The following is a 21598-nucleotide window of genomic DNA, read 5'->3' on the forward strand; positions in this document are numbered from 1 at the left end:
CTGGCTGGGCCCAGCTGCATGGCGTGCTTGCGTGCTGGGAGGCCGGGAGCCAAGGCTGGGAGAAGTGGGAACTCACTTGAACGTCTCCGCTGCCTTCTCCTGATCTAAAAAAAATAAACTTATGAACTTGGTCCTGAAGTTAACCTTATATCCCAGTCGATAGATACTTGATTTGACACCTCCTTCAAAGAAAAGAACAGTTGTCAAATTTTGTATAACATTTCTTTTTCACGGATGAGTAATCACCAAAGATATTTCCGAAAAGACACCAAAAACACACAGGCAGTTCTTTTAAGAAAAAGATAGAAACATTGGGTTTTACAAGAGAAGGAAATAGAAATACTGGAGGGGGGAGGGAAGATGTGCTAATTTATGTTTTTAAAGAATTATGAATTTCCAGAAAGTACTTACTCATTAAAAAGAAAAAAAAGTCACCAGATTGTTTTCTAGAAGATCCACTCAGTGGTCCTCAGAAATGTGAGCCTGGGAAATGGATAAGGGAGTAACTGGCTTCCCAAAGCCATTCTGTTTACAGAAGTATCAGAAATGGGCTGGGGCCGCCGGTGGGAGCGGTGAGAGCTGGGTCTTTAGTTGCATGCTACACGTCACACGTCTGTCTGTGACCACACTGACACTACACCGCAGGCTCGCCAGGCCTGGGCCGCTTCCCCAGCTTCTGCAGGTGAAGAAATTGCTGAGGCTGATAATTAACTTGTCCAAGGTCACCTTGTTAATGAGAAGCAAAACCTGGATAGGGACCTGGGACATCTTACTCATAAGCCCCTACCCTTCCCACAAAGCATGACTTACTCAGAGGGTAATTGATAAATAGTTTCATAAGTAATTTTAAAATAAAACTTCCAGGCACTTTTGTGAATTGTGTTGCAGCCTAAAAAGCAAGGTCTGTTTTACTCATATAAAATTTGACCTGTAAAGGAGTGTGACTCTCTTGGCGAATATGTGTGTGTGCATATTTGTCTGTGTGCGTGTGTCTGTGTATGTGTTTGAGAGAGAGATAGGGAGCATATTCGTACAATTTTCGTAACATAAAATTAACACGTTAAGGATATAGTTCTCTGGATTTTGGCAAATGTGCTTATGTACACATTTATATGGAATCACCACCACAATTAAACTATAGAACATTCCTATGCTCCTAATAAATTTTGTTTTATTTTAATTTCCAATAAATCCTTCCACTCCCAAAGGCAAACACTATTTTATTTCTATCACCAACTTAGTTGTTCCATTTAGTTGTACACTCATTGATTGCTTCTTGTCTGTACCCTGATCAGGGGTTGAACCTGTGACCTCTGGCGTGTCAGGTCTGTACTTTATCCACTGAGCCACCTGGCCAGGGACAACATCATATTTTTGAGATTCATCCATGGTGATGTGCCTGTCAGTAGTTTTCTCCTTCTGGGCTGAGAACTATCCCATTGTAAAACTAGACCACAGTTTATCCATGCATCTATTGATGAGCATTGGGTTGTCTCTAATTTTTGGCTATTATAAATAAAATTGCCATAACAATTCTAGCATACATGTGTTTTGCACTTTTATTTTTACTTCTTTTTGATAAACACCTAGCTTCAGAATCCGTAGCTCTTTCAAAAACTTGTTTAGATGCTGCCAAACAGTTGCTAACATGGCTGTACCATTTTAAACTTCTACTAGGAAGGAGTGTGTGAGAATTCACGTTACTTCACATCCTCACCAGTACTTGGCATTTTCAGTCTTTTTAATTATAGCCATTCCAGTGGGCGTGAAATGCCATCTCTTGGTGGTTTTATTTTTCATTTTCCTGATGAGTAATGCATCTTTTTATGACTTCATTAGCTATTCATATATTTTCTTTCTGTGTAGTCCTTGCTCACATAGTTGACCATTTTTTAAAAATTGGATTGTTATTGAGTTGTAGAAGTTTTTTATATATTTTGGATCCAAGAGAGGGGTGTGTGTGTGTAGTGAATTTTGTACTAATCTGTGTCTTCTCTTAATTTATTTCTTAATGATGTTTTTGAATGTGGAAAATTTTAATCTTGATAATGTCTAGTTAATATTTTTTTCTTTTATAGTTAGTATTCTTTTGTTAGTATTCTAAGAAATCTTTGCCAATTCTCAGGTCACAAAGATAGTTTCCTATGTTTTCTTCTAGAAGCTCCATCGTTTTAGTTTTTACATTGAGATATATGTTCTATGTCAAATTAATTTTTGTATATGGTGTGAGGTAAGGGTAAAGGTTTATTTCCCCCCATATGGATCTCTATTTGTTCTCTCACTATTTACTGAAAGACTAATATTCTTTTTGAACTTTCTTTACTCCTTTGTTGAAAATCAATTGGCTATATATCTAGACTCTGTATTGTACTCCATTGATCTAATTTTTTTATGTCTGTAGCTACTGTATTGATTACTATGGCTTTACAGTAAATTTAGTATTATTATTATGAGAGGTGGGGAGGCAGAGAGACAGACTCTCGCTTGTGCCCCAACCAGGATCCACCCAGAAAGCCCCCTATGGGGCAATGCTCTGTCCATCTGGTGCTGTTGCTTGGCAAATGAGCTATTTTAGTGCCATCCTCAGCACCCAGGACCATCTTACTTGAATGAGGCATGGCTGCAGGAGGGGGAGAGAGAGAGAGAGAAAGAAAGAGGGAGGGGGGAGAAGCAGATGGTCTTTTTTCCTGTGTGCCCTGATCGGGAATCAAACCCGGGACTTCCACATGCGGGCCAGTGCTCTACTGCTGAGCCAACTGGCCAAGGCCAGCTTTACAGTAAATTTTGAAGTCAGATAATGTAAGGATTCCAACTTTTTTTGTATTTCAATATTATTTGATTTTTCTAGACACTTTATTTTTTCATTGAAATTTTAAGATCAGCTTTTCAGTTTCTATTAAAAGCCCTGCTGAGATTATATTTGGTTTGGAATTTAATCTATTGATAAATTTGAGGCAGACTGAAACCTTAACAAAATTGAGTATTATAATTCTTGAGCTGGTATCTCTTCAGTTATGTCTCTAATTTCTCTCAGTTATGCTTTATAGTTTGCATTATACAGGTCTTGTACTGTTTTTGTTAAATTTATTCTTAAACATTTAGCTTTTCATGCTATTGTAAATAGTGTTTTTAAAGTTTTTTTCAATTGTTTATTGTTAGTATGTAGATATAAAATTAATTCTAGTAAATTGATCTTATATCCTGTGACCTTGAATTTTATTGATTAGTTTCTTCTTATTTTAAGATTCTATATTTTTTTTGTCTCCAAATAGATAGTTTTACCTCTTCCACTCTGATTTTACTGCACTTTTTCTTTTTCTTGAGTTAATACATTGGAAGAGCCACTAGGAGTGTTGGTTAAAAGTGTAGTGAGCAGACATTATTCACTTTTTCAGTATTTTTCCATTATGTACACTGCTAATTGTAGGTTTTTAGTACATGTCTTTTATTGGTGTGAGGGATTGGCATTTATTTCTAGTTTGCTGAGAGTTCTACTATAAATAGGTGTTTATATATACTTGATATTTTTCTTACTATTATCTGTGTGTTGAAGGGAGGCCAGCTCCTTGGTGAAAAGTGTTGGTGCTGGGATCCTGACTCCCCCGCTTTGAGCTGCCTAGAAACAGGGCCAGGGGCAGGCTGTTTATTTCCTCTGAGTCAGTTTCCTCCTCTGTAACTGGCAAATGTATACAAAGACCTCACTCACAGGGTGACTGACGCAGATTGAGCACTCCATAAATGTTACCTATTCTCTTAATAGTGTGGCGTTTATGGAACAATGGCGTTTGTCCTCCGGCATCATGAAAAACACTTATCCTGAACACTGAGAGCATTAACCCCATCAGCCACTGCGAGCTTTCAAGACAAGACCTAACCTCGAGTTGACGGGTTGATCTTGGTCGAATTTTACAGATACCCAGAATGACTCTACTGTTTCCCATTCTACCTTTCTAGCTTTAAAAGTTTAAGTAGATCTGTGTGATCCCTGAAGAAGTATGTGCAAACTAGCATTAAGATGAAAATCTTTTGTATTTGTTCTATAGCTCGGAAAACTGGTGCATGGTTTGTTTTATTCCACTGGCTCCGAAGGTTCAGGTATTAACATAAATACAGCCCATTAACACTTGTTCCTCTCTGTCAGGACATAAATTAAGTCTGCAGGTGTTCCATGAAGCTGTACCCTTGGTACTAATTAAGCCTTGATAATTAGGTTTGTTAAATTCAGGACTTTAAGCTTATATTCCCTCTTTGGGTTACTGAAACGGAGATGTGCAACATAGAAACCCTCCCCCAGCTTTTTTTTTTTTTTTCCTGCAGGGCACTTTGCTGCTCTCTCTCCATTTTATCCCTTTATTTATTTATTTCAAATGAAGGTGTCAGTATCAAACCCTTTCCCGTTTTGCCAGTGTTGGGCATAAACCTTGGAGGAGATCTGTGCCCTGGTTACTGAGGAGATTAAAGTCTTTCCTTCACCTGCTTAGTGTCAGCACAGACACTGCAGTGGCAATTTCCTGCCCGGTTTCTCCATACGCTGAACGCGCCCAAATCTGTGCCTTCCACCCAAATGAACTGTCACTCGAGAAGGCATGTTGTTATTATTAAAAACCATGCACATAATTCACTCAGCCCCCAAGTAATTTGTAGTTGTTATTTTTTCCCTTAAAAATACGAGACATTTTTTGCTCTGGCTGGATACCTCTGTTCCTTAGAGCATGGTCCTGATACACCAAAGTTGAGGGTTCAATCCCTGGTCAGGGCACATACAAGAATCAGCCAATGAATGCATAAGTGGAACAATAAGTTGATCTTTCTTGCTCTCTCTCTCTCTCTCTCCGTCTCATCAACCAATTAAAAATTTAAAAAATATATTTTTAAAAATGAGACATTTTGTTTTTAGGAAAGTAATATTTTAAAATGAGGAGATGTTCTTTCTAGCTCTTAAAAAAAAATAGAAATAAAAAAATCACAACTGTCCCTGTTCTCACTGGAGTGTTCCAAACAGGCATTCTTATTTGGAGGACCAGGAGGGTGTTTTGTGGCTGTCAGGTTATTTGTAACCAGTACACAAACTACAAAATCATCTAGTCAAAATAGATTTTCTCTTCAGTTCATCTTTCCCCTTTGGTTGCTTTATAAATCTGTTACTCATCAGATCCTATGTTTGGCGAATGCCATTTTTCATTTCGAATAAATGGAATCATAAAAACAACTCTATTAGCGCTGCTTTCAATAATATTCATGGCGATCATACTAACTTAATAGCCTCTCTTCTTTTATTTGAAGGATATTAAATAAAATTACACTTTTAATCAGAAGCATTTTTTTTTAAAAAAAAGAACAGTTTATCCTGTAGGAGACAGCCATAGTGCAAATCCATTTATCTTTCCTTTAGCATTTGCTCCCCGAGAAGACCAGTGATTAAGCTCCCAGAAGAGTACCAGTTTTCATGAGCATTCATTCATATTTTGCAGTTTCAAAGAACTCATTCCATGGGGTGACCACCCCTCTGTTCTCTGACCCAACCCCTCTATTAGTTTGTTCACATGTAGAAGCTCCAGATTTCTCCTTCAAGCGTGTGGGACTCAAAGTCGGAAATACAAGACCCCTGCCCCTCCCCCCAGCTATAGCAGGAGAGGAGGGAGACACAGAAATGAAGAAATGGACTTTGCAGGGAAGGGTTTAGCAATAATCCAAAGGCTTACCTTTGTTTTGCTAAATGTGGGAGGGCAAATGATCAGAGGATGTGTTTTTGCAAAGACAGACTATTTAGTGAAAGTTTTAGAAGACCTTATAGAATATCTTTAGAGAGCCTCATTTAGATAGGAATGGGGAATGTGTGTTTGAATTTTTATTTTTTCCCCTTCTTTTTCCTTCTCCATGTTTTTTTTTTCTTCTCCCCCCTCCCCACCCCCATACTAGCTGTAGTCCTTGCTGTAAGCACTGGTGTACAGTTTCATACTGTCCCTGCTTGGTGCAGTGAAGGGATGTCAGGAATTCCCACAAGCGTCACCCACAGATCTGAGTGGCATCAAGCAAGCAGTGCCCCCGTGCCCCTCGCTTTGGGGAGGCAGGAGATCAAGAAGGAGAAAACCTCTCGGCGTCCAGCTCACGTTGGCTGCAGATTCCCGGGTGGCTGGCAGTTTATACTCCTCCAGGAAACACCAGAAGGATTTCTCTTCTTGAAAATCAGACTGTCTGGCAGCAGTTTGGTTTGAAGCACTCTTACACTCTCTACCATGTCCACAACTTAGCCGCGTCGTTTTGCCCTAAAACCCCACCGAGGCCCCTTTGTATCAGTTTTGGAGCTGCCTCGCCAGTGCATAATTGATATTACAGGAGGAAAAGTGCTCTGCGTAATATTATTCACCGAGCAAAGAGTCACCGCTGATTAATTACCTCAAGGACGAGGGGATGGTGACTCTTTCTCTCCACATGGGAAGCCCCTCGCTTCACGCAGCTCCCGTGGGGCAGGGAGGGAAGGCAGGGCCGAGCGGTGGGTGGAGAGCAGGGGTCAGGGCATTTCAGAAAGGCAGGCAGCTTGTTCGACTTCTCCGGCACATCAGGCCTTCCCCAGTGACTGTCGCCGGGGCCGAGGCCAGCTACACCCAAGCAAGAATCTGACAGGAGCTTCCAAAGGCTCTCTCTTGGGCTGCGACCCATGTGCCATGGCTAAACCATCAGGCCAGGCTCTGCGGGGGCTGCAAGACCAAAGCAGCTCAGTGTGTCCTGCTCCGTGAAAAAGGCCAGCACTGTGCTTAGTGGGAATCCACTTTCCCAACCACTCGCTCAGTCACTCACTGCCTTCTGAGAATGAAAGCAAATCTGTCTGTCGGGCTCCCCCACCCCCCCCCCAGTCTCAGCCTTGATTTGCATGGTTGTTTTTTTTCCCCCCTTCCATCTAATTTTAGTTTCCCAACTGAAGAATAAAGGAAAAGTGAGTCAAGACTGGACTGATTTCTCCCAGTGCCTTGCAAGGCAGGGGTCCCTGCAGGATCAGGGCTCACATTGCTTGTCGGCCCCGTGGCACCTACCAGGAGACCTCCCTGTGGGCACATAGCCTCTCCAGGCTGCGTGGCCTCATCCCTGGATGAAGGAGCTTGGGCAGGTCGCCTGCAAGTTCCTTTCTAGCTCAGCCAGGTGAGGAGCGTTTGTAACAACTTGTCTAGTGTGATAACTGTTCATTCAACACTGAGAACTAAACTGTGTGCGGGAGAGGTGCTAGCGGAGAAAACCAGGCTCTGGAACTCAACGGGAAGAAGATCTATGGACCCAGCTGGTGTGACACAAACCGGAGTCAGACCCTGGTGCTGACGGAGGTGTGAATGCAGTGCTGAGGGGGTCAGCCCTCACGAGATCTCAGCCCTGCAGGGAGGTACACAGAGAAGCAACTTCTGTGAGTGTTTCCAACCTGCTGCATTAGCTTTTGAGGAATGGATGTCAGGGGGAATCCATAGTGACCAACATGAATGTATTTTTTAAGTATAGATATTTTTTTTATATAGTAGATACTTTGTTCCAGAAGTATTATGCTTTCAAAGGAAAGCCTATGAGGAAAGGCTTTGCAGTTTTACATCAGTTGCTTTTCTGGCTTTGTTTCCCTTCTCTGTTGCTCCTTCAACCCCAGCAGTGGGAGGTAGTCGTATTGTCAGCCTCACTGGTGTTTCCGAGGATTCAAAGAGACACTAATGTTTGGAAAGGGCCTGATGTGACACCTGGAAGCTGCTTATTAACCAATAATTGCTCAAAAAAATTTCTAAACCAGTAAGTATTTCTTACTATCACTATTGATGTATGCATTGATTTAACCAACATAACCACCTACACATTTTATGCCATTGTTCATTTCAGTGTAGCCTGAGTACGGAAGCTGGTGCGCTGAGAACAGACCCCTAGAGTTAAGTCGCATTCAGGCCCTTCCGTCTCACTCTATACTATTCACTTTTCAGACCTCATTGTCTTTAACTGTGAAATGAGCTTGATAGTAACAAGGGTGCTAAGGATGCAGGACAATCATAGTAACAGCAATAATGAAAGTTATAAGTGTCAGCATCTACCATGTCCTGTTGTGGGTTCCTGTGATGTTCCAGGCACTGGGGAATGTTCCATCAAAGAACTCTATGGAACTAGTATTGTTCTTCTCAATTTACAGAGGAGAGGAGCTGAAGGTGCAAAGTAGGTCACATAGCTAACGAGTGACGATTTCTCTGAGCCAGGCAAATGGCTAAAGCCCCATAGGCTGTAACCTTCACATTTACACAACACCTTTATTCTATTACCAACAGTATCTCTTTCCTAAAAGTAGGGGACAGCCACCCAGAAAAGCAAACAAGGAAAACCTTTCTGTAGAAAAGTGTTATTAAACTAGCAACAGACACAAAGTCGAACAATTGTTATGACTTTTCTTTAAAGGTAAAGTTGCCAATTGCAGATGCTTGTGATCTCATCACTTAGATAACCTTGTAAATGTTCTTCTTGGGGCCTTGACTAAAAACTACAGATTTCCGTCATCAGGTTCAGCCTTCCTCCTAGGAGTCTGTGCTCTGATTAGAGTGGCCATATCATTTGTCATTCAAACTCAGACATATTTGAGACAGGAAGGGGCAGGTAATTATATTGGGACAAGGGGCATAAATCAGAACATCTGGTCACCCAACTATGACCCTATACTTACTGTTTTCTAAAACTCTGAGACCTTTGCGTCTGTCCATTTAGTCAACCTTTGAACCCATGCCACTGCATTCTTCTTAATTCATAGGGGGAAAGGAAATAACCATCTTTTTTTTCCTTTAAAAAAAAACAACAACACCTTTCAGCCTGACCAGGTGGTGACATAGTGGATAGAGCATTGGACTGAGATGCAGAGGACCCAGGGTCAAAACCCTGAGGTTGTTGGCCTGAGCACAGGCTCATCGGGCTTGAGTGTGGGCTCACCAGCTTGAGTATGGGGTCACTGGCTTGAGCACAGAATCATAGACATGACCCTGTGGTTGCTGGCTTGAGCCCAAGGGTCACTGGCTTGAACAAGGAGTCACTCGCTGTGTGGTAGCCCCTCCCCGCCCCTCCCCTCGCCAAGGCATGTATGAGAAAGCAGTCAGTGAACAACTAAGGTGCCGCAATGAAGAACTGATGCTTCTCAGTTCCTTCCTGTCTGTCTGTCCCTACCTGTCCCTCTCTCTTGTCTCCCTCTCCATTTCTGTCACACAAAATAAACCAAACAAACAAAACAAAACAAAACACTTTTCTTTTTGCTTATCACCTCTCTTTCCTGTTTGATGTTCCCATTGGTTCTCTGTATTATCTCTGCTCATCTTCCCTGTCCCTGGCCTCCTATGGAGCACCTCATCCTAAAGTGTTATCATAACTGTATAAAATAGATCGTTGTTCTTTCTTTCTGTTTTTTTTTTTTTCCTTAACTGGAAATGTGAATCTCTGAGACTTTTATTTGGGGCTCAATTTAAAAATACCATGCAAGGAAGCCTTCCATGGTTCCGGCCAATGACCGATCCTACATCAAGGGTTGTGCCCCTGGATTCCAAGTGGCTGCTCTGGACGCGAGGCTGCCCTGCCCTGTGGCAGGCTCCCGGAGGGGGAAGGAAGACACACTGCATGCTCATTTCAGTAGTGCCTTGGGGCCACATGTAGCTGCTTCCATTTAAAGAAAATCGAAGATAGGAAATTTTGCTCTAAAAAATTAAAAGAAAGAAAAAGAAATGATGGTTGATGGCCCCCTGAAAGAATTCTTCCTTTAATAAAAGAACGGGCCATGGATTTTAAAATGGGAGCCACCTGAATGCAAGAAGAATTAGCATCCTATTCATGAAATTCATTTTTAAAAGAATTTCTCTAAATGATGAGCCAAGGGGCTCTCAATTTCAAATATTAGTGGTGTAGGGGAGAAAAAAATTTTAAAAACCTCTCGGGGTCCCTGACTGGGTCCGAAAATTAAACTGACAGGAGACAGATTAATAGGAGAAAGACATGTAGAGTTATTTACTAGAAGTTTTATGTGACGTGGGAGCCTTCGTAAGGAAATTAAGACTCGAAGACTAGACATAAGTATTTTGAGGCAAGGTTTGATGAAGAGTAGGCAGTTGTGGAGAAATATGGTCAGTTAAAGAGTATGAGTTTATTATTGTGAACTGGGGGACATTTGGGATTCTTCTCCGGAGTCCCTTTGTCTTCCGAGGTGGAGATGTTCCTTTTCTTGGGATATAGGAGGGCACCTCTCAAGTGAGGGTTTTGTGAGAAGGGGCTGGAGTCAGGTAAGCTACCTGTTTCCGCAGGTTTCTCAAACTCCTTCAGCTTCAACTAGTCAGTATAGCCAGGTGCCATCTTTTGGTGACAGCTTGTTCTGAACCCCATCAGTTAGTTACATCAAACATATTTCCACCAAAATTGCCAAAACTTGACCCGGTTATTAGTGTTGGAATCCCCCACTCCCGCCTCAGCCACCCCAGACTCCTTTTCTAATACATTAGTTAACTAAAGGATCACAGGCCCAGAAAGGAAGAATAGCTTTGCACTAGGAACTTGCTAGTGATTCAGTAAATATTTGTGGGATAGGTGGATGGATGAGTGAATGAATGAATGGATGGATAGATGGATGGATGAATGAATGAATGAATGAATGAATGACATAGGCTACAGTATATCTGTTTTGTCTCCTTGGTTCCTGGCCTGGGGTAAAGTCAGGAGTGTGAGGGTAATTCCACATAACTCCTTAAACCAAGGATTCCTCAGGGAAACTTCAGCCATCTAGGGACAGCTGGAGTAATAGCAAGCCACCAGCGAGGTGAATTAGGTCCTGGTGACATTTTGGAAAGGAGCTATTTTGTCTCCACAAGGGAGTAGTGGGAGGAACAGCAGAATTTAGCTTCAGAGGAAGCCTCTAGGCCTTGAATGAGATGACTTTGTTACTAGGCAAAGCTAGCCCAGCAGGAAGGGCTCTTTGATATGTAAATGTGGCCTGGTAAGGATTTCCTCTAATTCTCCCCACCCCCAAGCTGGAATTCTCTCCCTAGGAGGAGTGTCCAGGCCCCTCCCCTCCCAGAGCCCTGCAGCGGGCTGTCTTTCCGGGTCTGCGTCCCTTCTGCAAAATCAGGCCCCCACTGCTGTATAGTCAAGCCCTTCTGCAGAGAAACAGACCTGTACACATCTTTCACGGGTTGAGGGAGAGGGGAGAGGGAGGCATCTGGAGATGTAAAGAGCTCAAAACCCTCCAGTCAGCTTCTGGGAAGGTAGTTTCCTTTGGACCTCAGCTGCTCCCGAGGTGGGAAGGAGCTTACTCCATCATCTGCCTGAGGGTGCCCACTTGAACCTCCCCAAGTTCCTTGAGCTCTTCTGTGACGGTCTCCTGACCCTGTCTCAGGACGGAATAATACGTGAGACTTACCAGTCGCGTGGTACTCCCATCTGTGTGTGAATAAACAAGGGAACAAGTACACAAATAAGCTATTTTGCAGGGAGACAGGAGAAGCTGCGGTAGGACCGGTTGGTCGGCACGTGCGCCACCTGCAGGAGACTGTGACCCCAGGGAGCAGAGGAGAAGGCAGAGGAAGCTGGGGTCTGCTCCTGCACAACTTTACTGGCCTCAGAAAGGAATCCGGCGTTTATTTCCAGTGTCCGGTCATTTGGGTCAAGCCTGGCACACTGACATTCTGGCATCTGTCGTACCCGAACGGCAGTGCAAGTCGGCTTTATAACCTCAGTTCCTCCAAGCCCCGACTGCTACTGAGGCCAAGTGAGGACCAACTTTGGAATTTTAGAAACCAGCACCCGTTTGTGTTCCCCTTTACCACGTGGTTTTTTAGAAGGGCCAACAATGAGAGACGGCCACTTGTACAAATCAAGATGCCCAGGGGGGGAAATTGAAAAGCCAGATCCCCTTTGGTGTGAGTGGCCTTCAAGCCTCCCGTGCTCTCTGTTCAGCTGTTAAGATTATTATTAAACTTTATGGACCATAAACCCCACGGAAACAAGGCAAGTGAACATCCATGCTATTACACAAGTGTCAAAACAAGAGCCATATTTCATGGCCTGAAAGGTACAGTTGGTCTCCCGCAAGTCCAGAGTGCCTTCGGGCTGGTTTTAACCCTCATCGATCGCCTCTTTGCCTCTGAGTGAAATCCACCCTTTGGTGCCTAGACTTTCTGGAAATGTTACTCCTCTTGGGCGGCAGTTCCCTCTCAGACACCTGAGCATAAGTTCCATTTTCTGAGAGGATGTGATCTCGACATTCATCAGCCTCTGTGCCCATCCCTCCAGTATATTTCTTTTCTATTTTATTGATTTTAATTTATTGATTTTTAGAGAGGGGGGGGAGAGAAAGAGAGAGAGAGAGAGAGACATCAACTTGTTCTACTTATTCATGCATTCATTGATTGAAACTTGTATGTGCCCTGACTGGGGATTGAACCCACAGCCTTAGCATGTTGGGATGATGCTCCAACCAACTGAGCCACCCAGCCAGAGCCTCTCCACTACATTTTTTTTTTTAACCAGGATCACATAGTTCATTCTCCAAACAAAAACAGATGCAACCTATTTTATTATTAATTGGTGGATAGATTTTAGAGTGAGAAGAAGAGAGAGAGAGAGAGAGAGAGAGAGAAACATGTTTGTTGTTCCACTTATTTATGCATTCATTGGTCATATGCAGACTATTTTAAATGAGGCCTGTGGGTTGCTCCATGCATCAGCTTTGTCCATGTCTGAGAGCCAGGCACTCAGGAGTGTGAGGAGCTGCCGGACACATCTAAGGCCGTCTAGTATTAGTGACAAGTGCTGCTGATCAAACGGTGCGTCGCATGCACATTTTCAAGGCATTCATTTGACAAAATAAGATATCAAGCTAGTTTCTTTCTTTCTGATGTTCCACCCTCCCTCCTTAGTACTACAGGAATGAAATTCTACCTATCTTTTGTATTGGGATCCACTTTGACAGATTACAGTTATATTGGACTTACTTGCCTAAGAAATCCAGATATCAATCATGTCTGTTAATCTTTTTGTTTGTTTTTGTATTGGTTGACTGATTGGTTTGTTTGTGTTTAAATGAGTACAGTAGTCCTTGGTTTTGTTTCAAACTTCCCTCTTGTTTCCTTCCACCATGATATTTCTTCACCCCTTTGAGGTCAGTCATAGGTAGGTAACTTGCTTTGGCCAAAACTATATGAACGGAAGTGTCACTTCAAGAAGGAGATTTAAAAGCCAGAGCATGGTGATTCATTTTCTCTGACAATATGATCATGGACACGCATGGTGAGGTGGATCCTTCCTCATCCAGGGCCCCCAAGTGACTGAGATGAACAGAGCTCCCTGCCAGCCTCTTGTGGGCTTGTATTATGAGCAACAGTTAAGCTTTTGCTGTGTTGAGTCTCTGAGATGTGAGGGTCATTCCTTACTGCAGCAGAACCTTGTCCCTCCACACTGGAACTGAGCAAAATTCCTGTGAGCAGTCTTTCATTTTCAGAGCAGCGTCGATGATTTTCATTCAAAACACTTTACCTCTCAGAACTACCTTAATCACATGGGAGCATGTCCCCATGTCACTGCATAGCTGACCTTTACAATAAATCACATGTTTGTAGGACTTATCCTCACGCCATTCTATCAGGCATGGAGAAGTAATCTTCTCTACCCCCTGATGGCCTTGCTCTGTTGATCCCTGCCTTGTATATAGACACAAAAGTGCCAGAAATGACAATGGTTGAAAGATAGAGAAGTAGAGGGAGGTACTAAGAGAGAAATGGGCACATCTTTGGGCAAGTTAACAAAATCTACATCCGAGGAGCCTCTCTCCCCAACTGCAGGGTTGTAAGAAGCAGGGCAGAAGCAACTGTTCTCCGGAGCTCAGTGTGCAGGAATCAGAGGGATGGCACTTGTTAGACATGCAGGTAATTGCCCCACATACAGGGGTTCTGACTCGGTACACAGGAGGGGGCTGGAAATCCAAACTATGAACAAGCGGCCCAGATGGGTCTGTGGACACTGGAGAACACTGGACATTGTAGTCCGTTGTGCTGCTTTCTAGAGCCAAAACAATCTGGATACTGAATCCAATGGCGGCCTTTGTTAGTGATGTTATTGTGGGCAACTTTCCCACTGTCTCTGAGCCTCAGTTTCCTCATCTGCAAAGGGAAGATGATACCATCACTGACTGCTGGCAGTCAGCAGAGCATTAATGTGAAGCTCTTATTTCTCCATGCTGGACAGAACCCCATGTTGCTTTTTAAGCCTTTTCTACGGTTAACAATGGTGACAATGGTGATGTTAATTGAAGTCTCACGTGAGCCCCCGACACTGTGCTAGGGATTTTATGTGCACTGTTTCATTGAATCCTTGCAACAACACTGAGTAGTTTTTACTCAGATTTTTTACTGTGTAAAAACTCAGAGGTTTTACTGTGATTTTTCTGCACTGTGCAGATAGATGACAAGTCCGAGGCTTGGAGACCTTGCTCAGGGTTACAGAATTACTGGGTGGTGACGGACTGAGGGGCTTTCTTCTGTACTTTGTCCCGAAACCACTTCATGGAACTCCCCCAGTTGTGTTGCTGCCTATCAGGAAGCGCCCATCCCTCCTCTCTTCCCTGGTGCCCTGCAGGAGACACAGCCAGCAGGGTTACACCCCAGAGCTGTAATTACCATGGCAGTCCAGGGAAAAACACCTTGTGGGGTTTTTATTTCTTATAATTTTATTTATGTCCTTTTTAATTTTCATTTAAGTTCCCCTCTGTAAGTCCCTTCAGCTCTCATAAAACTTTATGGTCTTTACTCGCGATTAGGCAATGCTAAAATTGATTCCCTAAAACCAACTTCTAGTCAAGTTATGTAATTTGCCAATTAGGGAGGCTGAGACGGTAAGGAGCACAAGGCTCTCCCTTAAGAGGTCAGACGTATCATCCTTGGGTAGAGGCTGGGTTTTTAAACCGCCATCATCTTGGAAAATGCTATCCATTAACAAGAGATCCGAGCAACGAGAAACCTCAGAAGGTCGAACGGTCCATTCTGACGGCTCCGCGAAGAACTGGGCATCCCAGCAAGATGGTTAGTCTTCTAGCTGTGGGCTGTCTGAGAGCACAACAGGTCTAATTTTACTTTTTCTTGCATGAATTAATCCATGGGATTTCAGCCCTAGCTTTCTCCTCCCACATCCAACACTCCATGTTCTGTCCTGCCAGAGTAGATTTTTTACTGTGATGTAATTTTTGTAGCCGAGGCATTGTAAGGGTGTCTGAGACCCTGAACTTGGAGGGAGAGGGCTGTGACTACTCCCCTGACAGGTGTGCTTGTTGCTTCCTGCAGGCAGAGGCCCTGGGCACATCACCACACCATTTCCCTCGCTTCCTGACACACAGTGAGACTACATTTCCCAGCCTCTCTGGTGTTCGGTGTGGCCACGTGACTGAGCCCTAGTCTATGGAATACTGGTAGGAGTGATGTTGGCCCCTTCTGGGTCTGACAGGAACAACTGGCATGTACAATGGTCCATGGGAGATAAATAAGGCATCAGTCACCTTACCTTGCCAGTTTGGAAGCTGCATGTTAAAGATGGTAGAGTCACGGGATGGAAAGAGCCAGGGCCCTGTGTCACTGTGCAGAGCAGAGACACCCACTGATCAAGAATATTAATTCTGGACTTTATATACGCACTCAGTTGTTTAATGCATCACAGCAACCAGCGAGACTGTAACTAACACACGTGATCGTACTGCTATTCTTGAGAGGAAATTATAGCCAAAACTTCACAGATGCTGCAGGTTAGTCTGAGACGTATGAGAGATTGAGGCTTGCCAATCGAATCCGAAAGTGAAGTATGAACCCGCCATTCTGCTGGGGGTATGTTACCTCCGCACAGGGGGCCTCCCTGGCCACCCTAAGTTAACCACCCACATTTTCTCCTACATTTTATTCTTCTGCCTAGTACTTACCACTACCTTATATTATCCATCCATTCATTGCTCATTCATTGTTTTTGTTGCCCCAAGGGAGCAGGGACCTCATCCGTCTTGTTTACTCATGTCTTTAGCACATGGGAAAAACCCAACTAAATTAAATGAGATATAGGAATTTGTATTATTCTCTTCTAATAAGTGTCCGGAGGCTATCCAGTGCTGCATGATGGCTGTGTGTTTATCAGGGACACTCACTGCTGCTCCGTCCTTAGCGCTCTTCTATGGGTCAAGAAGGCTGCCCGAGCACCAGCCATTTCAGGGGACGGGCAAGGGGAAGGAGAGAAAAGAGGTGTGCGCCCTCTCCCTTTAGAGGAGCCTTTTCCGAAGGCCCACACGTCGCTTCCTTCTGCACCGTGGACACAATAATGGGGGCTGGGAAGTGGAGTCTTTGCATGTAAGAGCAGCGTTATCACAAGGGCTGTCTGGCTTTGGCAGCTGCAGGGGGGGGGGGGAAGAGGGCACGTCACTGATGTGTCAGAGGCTGGCACTTTGCAGGCCGAGGGACAGGGGGCGGCAGAAGAGGGAGAGACTGGTGACCAGTGTGTTGACAAATGCAGCTAACCAGACCGATCAGGGAGGTGAGATCTGGACGGGGCTGGGTGCCAGGGGCCACGTGTGGGACAGCGGGAGCGGGAGAGGTTGGGGCTTGAGATTTCCAACGTGGCGACAAATTCTGGTTTGCTGCTCTGAGAGGGTGGTGGCTAAACATAAGGATGGAGACCTCCACAACTGAGAAGGCCAGGGAGCCACAGGCTAGGAGATTGGGTGGGCCCACCAGGCAATGAAAGGTTGTAGTGCAGAGAGATAACTGAAACTTTATAAAACTTTTCCCATAAATACATTCACAAGTCAATTAAAGAATGCACTAGGTGTTCTGATACTTATTACAGCACACATGTCCAATGGCGATTGAGTGGCAGCTTGGGCTCGTGCGGCAAGTAAAAGTCCGCCCTCCAGGTGTCTTCATGCCCCTCACCACTCCTTCATCACCTTGAACACTCCACACCGAGTCCCAACTCATTTGGCTTGTACATTTGAGTGGGTTCCTTTTACAGGACAGTTCCAGACATTCAGCATAGAATTCAGTCACCTGGACTTGATCTCGGCTGGTTGAAACCATAAGGACTAAATGTTGTACATCTGCAATTCAGAAGACCCCCTTTGTGAGAGCCTGGGAGACTTTTCCATCTAAATATCTTAATTGTTACTCAACGGGGCAATCATCAGTGTAAATCGACTTAACTGTGGCTGATTGCCTGTGATGATTTGGTCCCCCTAATGATGCTAGCCAACAAGTCCTACTCAGAGCGCCCTGAGAAAATGCCACCCCGCGGATCCTTGTACCAGATGTCATCAGGGTACTGGGCATTTCAGTTTCTAAAAAAATAAATAATCACACCATGCCGCTGCCGGTTCCTCTGAGCAGTAACAGATGCTGTAGCATTCGTTGGCTCTGAAGATAAAACCGTTCACCCATCATTTGGGGAAAGTGCTAGTCTGTGTCTCTCCCTGGCCAAAATGAAGCTTTAAAAAAAAAATTTCCTCATAAGCTCACATCCTATTGTCTGCCTTGATCAAACATGTGCTTAGTGGAATAATTTTGAAACAGAACTTGGTATGGTTCACAATTGTATATAACCCTCAAATCTTCCACTTACGCTTTTTAATCTCTGTCACCCCCGCTTTCTAATAAGACAAACACTCCAGGAAGAAAAATGGAAGAAGTCTGAATTTTAATTTGCTCTTTCTTCACACACACACGCAACACCCTAAGCTCAATCAATGCCCAGAAATGAAGGCCAATAGGTAATGATAGCAGGGCCTTGTACTTCCCACCTATTGTTTCGAGCTCTAATGAGGAAAAGGGAATTCGGGAGTGTTGTCTTCTCCCTGTGTGCAGACACGATGTTATCATTGTGTTTACAGAGTGGTCGGATTCCCAGCACAGTGTCCTCAGCACGGATAACCGTCCCATCTTGATCAAACAATGCCCTTAGCAGAATCCGTGCACGAGGAAGACCTTATGCTGACGGCTGGGAGGAAGCGACATGTTAACAAACAAGTTTGCAGGCCAGGAAGTTTTAATCAGTTCTTTCTACCACGGGAGGTATGATGGATGGAGGCCCCATTTCAGAGGGGCTTCCTTTAGATAAAACAATAATACCATGCTCTCAAGAACCTTGTTCGGCAGCAGAAAGCTGTGATTAATCCCCCGAAAGTCAAACATGGGAAGACTGGCAAGCCAAGATTATTTGCTGAGTATAATTAGCCACAATTATCACTAAAAAGAATTTGGGGAAGGGGTGTGGGATTCTACTTTTAAGGGAGAAAAAAGAACTTTGTAAAGGAGAATTATGAATAGGGTAATCTTTTGTAATTTATGGTTTAATCAGTCTTGGAGATATTTTTTTCTTAAGTGAGAGGAGACACTAAAAACAGTTACTCCAGGACAATGGACAAAAATTAGGATTGTCCCAGACAAGTAGGAATGAATGATCACTCTGTTTATTAACAGAGAGGCCAAGGAAGTCATAACATTCACACATTTGAAAAGAATCGAAGTAGTCATGTCTGGGATAGACTCAGCACTAAATCTCTGAGGGATCCTGGGTAAGTTTGTCCAATTATAACAACTCAGAGTCAAGAAAATAACTCTGTTTTCCACTGTGTAGAGTTGGATGCTTTCCATCGAATGTGGAAGATCACGTTCTTCCACGTTCACCCAAACAGGCTTAACTAACTGGGAAACAGAGATGTGACACGAAGATCAGGTAGAGCTTGATCTAGGGGCCAGTTGGTGATGACCTGATTTCCCTCTTTTCAACCCTTGGTTTTATTTCCTCAGCATTGCCACCATTTCTTAATTAAGAAAAGCCATATTGTGCAATGACAATGATAGCCCTACAATTTAGCAAGCAACACACGTGGAGCAAGAAATACTAAGAACCCAAGGAGTATCTTATACACATATCCTATTAGTCTTTTGTAAAGATCCCTTTTTCTATGTGTGCCTACAGAACCTCTCTCTTTTCTGGCTTCTTCTTATGCAGATGCCAGGATTGTCACTGTCGAGCAGGGATGGGATTGGGCGTGGTCATTTCCTGTTGCGGGGTCCATATCCTCGTCTCTGTCACAAATGTGTTCAGAGGCCTCTTCAAGTACAGGCTGGCTTTTATGAAGACTCGTTCTTTCCTTCCAGGGGTGGGCTGCAGTATGCTTGCTACTATTTTGGCTATTTCTGGCAGTATTTGGATTATTAATTTTATTACTAATGATAATAACAACAATGTTGATATGGTTCTATGGGATCAGCTCCATCCTGAAAGCACTACATATGTTATTATATCCTATCCTTAGGCCCTATAGGAGTTTCCTCTCACTATTCCCACTTTAGAGATTAAGAAGTCAATGCTAAAAAGTGACAAGTCACTTGTCTAAGCTCTATGTCACAGATCCTAAATTGGCTTCTCTCTTCAATTTCTCTGGTCCTATTACTGCTTCCAAATATGACTTCTATGGTCCCTTTCCAGAATGTTCTGCTCTAGGAGTACAGAGAGGCAGTTTAGGCTATTACACGGGGTGAAAAGGTGTAGCTTTGTGATTGGACCCAGGGCGGCAGAAAGGTCGTTAGCCCATGGTGGACACACAGTCGCGAAGGCACTTACGGTGAAAGTTGAACAAGTCCAGTCATAGCAGTAGCAGCCAAGGGGCTGTCCTTGTGTATTATTCCCAACTCAAATTCACAAGTCACCTGAGGTCCTACTGGAAACTCCAGTGGAGCAGTTCGTGGCACAGAAGTATGAACAGAGGTGCAACTCACAACAGGAACAAGAGCCACGAGGACCGCCATGCACTGAGTAATTACAGTATGGCTAGACTCGGTGCTGCTTGTTCCCTCGTGTGCCTCTGTTTCCTTCATCCCCTCATCCATTCTGTGGGACCGAGGCACCCCTACTAGCCCGCTTTTACAGATGAGTAAACAAAAGCTCAGGCAACTGACCCAGAGCAAATAGTAGAATCTAGAATTTGTCTCCAGGCTGTTGATTCCAACACCTTTGTTTTTATGCACTTTGCTCCACTGTGTGCCCTAAGGTCAGCCCTGGCCTCTTTAAAAGCTCACTGTCCCCTGACAGCCATCATTACTCTGAGGGGGCTTTTTTTTTATCTGGGGACCTGAGGGAAGTAGGATGTGCCAATGTGCGTGCAATCCAGCCTGCAGAGTTGATTCTGGTTACGACAATGCCCACTCCTAGGCTAAAACAATGATTTAGGAAGACAGAACCACCGACTCATTGGTTTACTACTGTTTTCATCCTTTTCACACTTTTGGAAAGGAGGAGCTGAGGGGTGCTCTGTCAGTCAGGAGAGGCCAGGTGCACCGCAATGACAAGCAGCCCACACTCTGCACAGCTTACATAGCAAAGCGTGAGTCCTTGTGCACCGTATGGACCCATTGGGAGCTGGCTCCTCCCCTCTTCTTCTCCACCCCGGATCCAGGCTGACGGCACAGCCTCCCTCCAGGATTCACATCATGGGTGAAAGAGACAAGACAAGATCTTACAGCTTCTTCCTGGAAGTCACACCTGTCATTGCAGCCCTATTTCATTGGCCCACAGAAGTGACCTCATCACTTCCCTGGAGTACCATCTCTCCCTGGAGTGAAGAGTAAATAAATGTCCACAATAATATCATCTCCCAGGGTTGCGAGTGTGACATTTCTTCCTCGTGCCTCTCTCCGGCCTTGCTGCCCCATATCCTGAGCTCCTACGTGCCAACAGTTCTTCTGAACCTGCAGTTCTTCCTTTTCCCAAGAGCCTGGGTGATCTGCTATCCACACCCCTCCCCCAGCCCTTGGGGTTACCGTCCCGGCCCTCGTGAAATGTCAGCCCAGATTGAAATGCTCCTAATTTTACTCAGAGCGCAAAGGACACCCAGGTCAGAGGCTTGACCTGACTTGATTCACATCTTCGAAACTTTCCTTTGTCTTTCAGAGAAAGTAAAGAGAGACAGAGACAGGAAAAAGTGTGACCTACTTTTTTTATCATCAGCACCATTTCATCTGCAAAACACGACTTTTCTCTTCTTATTACGCTGAGCAGGAAAATAAAATGTTTTCCAGAAGACCTGGCTTCGGCTGTCGCGAGGAAGTCCAGGGACTTGTTCAAAACTCTGACAAACCCGACGAGCAAGCGACTCCAGTTTTTTTAAACCCATTACTGACTTCCAGACTGCTCTCACTGCCCACAAGTAATACGCGCTGCTTTTCTCCCAATATCAGCAGCAAGGTAGGACAGAACCGGCTCCCAGACCAGCTGCTTGCTTGATATTAAGCCTTGCCAGTCCAATATAGGTCACATTTCCAACCAGATTTTGTGCTTATCTCTACATTACACCTTGTAGCAAGTGGGGGAGGGGGGAGAGAGCTTCTTGACATCTTTTTGAAGAATGGCGCTCTTTAAAAAAACATAAGGGAACTTTTTTTTCAAACACTATAATGAGGGTATTCAAGTCTGCAGGCAAAACAGAGCTGTTTGAAAAGACATTAGCCCCGACACCGCGCTGTGCCAGCCCAGATACGGCGACGTCAAGATGCCGCGTTTGTTTCGCCGTTACTTCTCGGTGACTAAAATCGTTTGCTAATGA

General features: G+C 44.2%; 1 protein-coding gene across 3 annotated transcripts in view; it reads left to right on the forward strand.

The window, feature by feature from the left end:
* Positions 1-21598, forward strand: part of WWOX (WW domain containing oxidoreductase) — a 1014498-nt gene that overhangs the window by 705776 nt on the left and 287124 nt on the right. The window contains exon 9 of one of the 3 annotated variants that reach the window (XM_066349491.1): positions 20947-20970. The exons of the other annotated variants lie outside the window; for them this stretch is intronic. Within the exon in view, the coding sequence (XP_066205588.1) occupies positions 20947-20955 (9 nt within the window). The 3' untranslated portion in view covers positions 20956-20970. Of the gene's footprint in view, positions 1-20946; positions 20971-21598 lie in introns of those variants that run through there. 3 annotated transcript variants of the gene reach the window in all.

This window comes from Saccopteryx leptura, chromosome 9, assembly GCF_036850995.1.
Source record: "Saccopteryx leptura isolate mSacLep1 chromosome 9, mSacLep1_pri_phased_curated, whole genome shotgun sequence".
NCBI classification, from domain to species: Eukaryota; Metazoa; Chordata; class Mammalia; order Chiroptera; family Emballonuridae; genus Saccopteryx; species Saccopteryx leptura.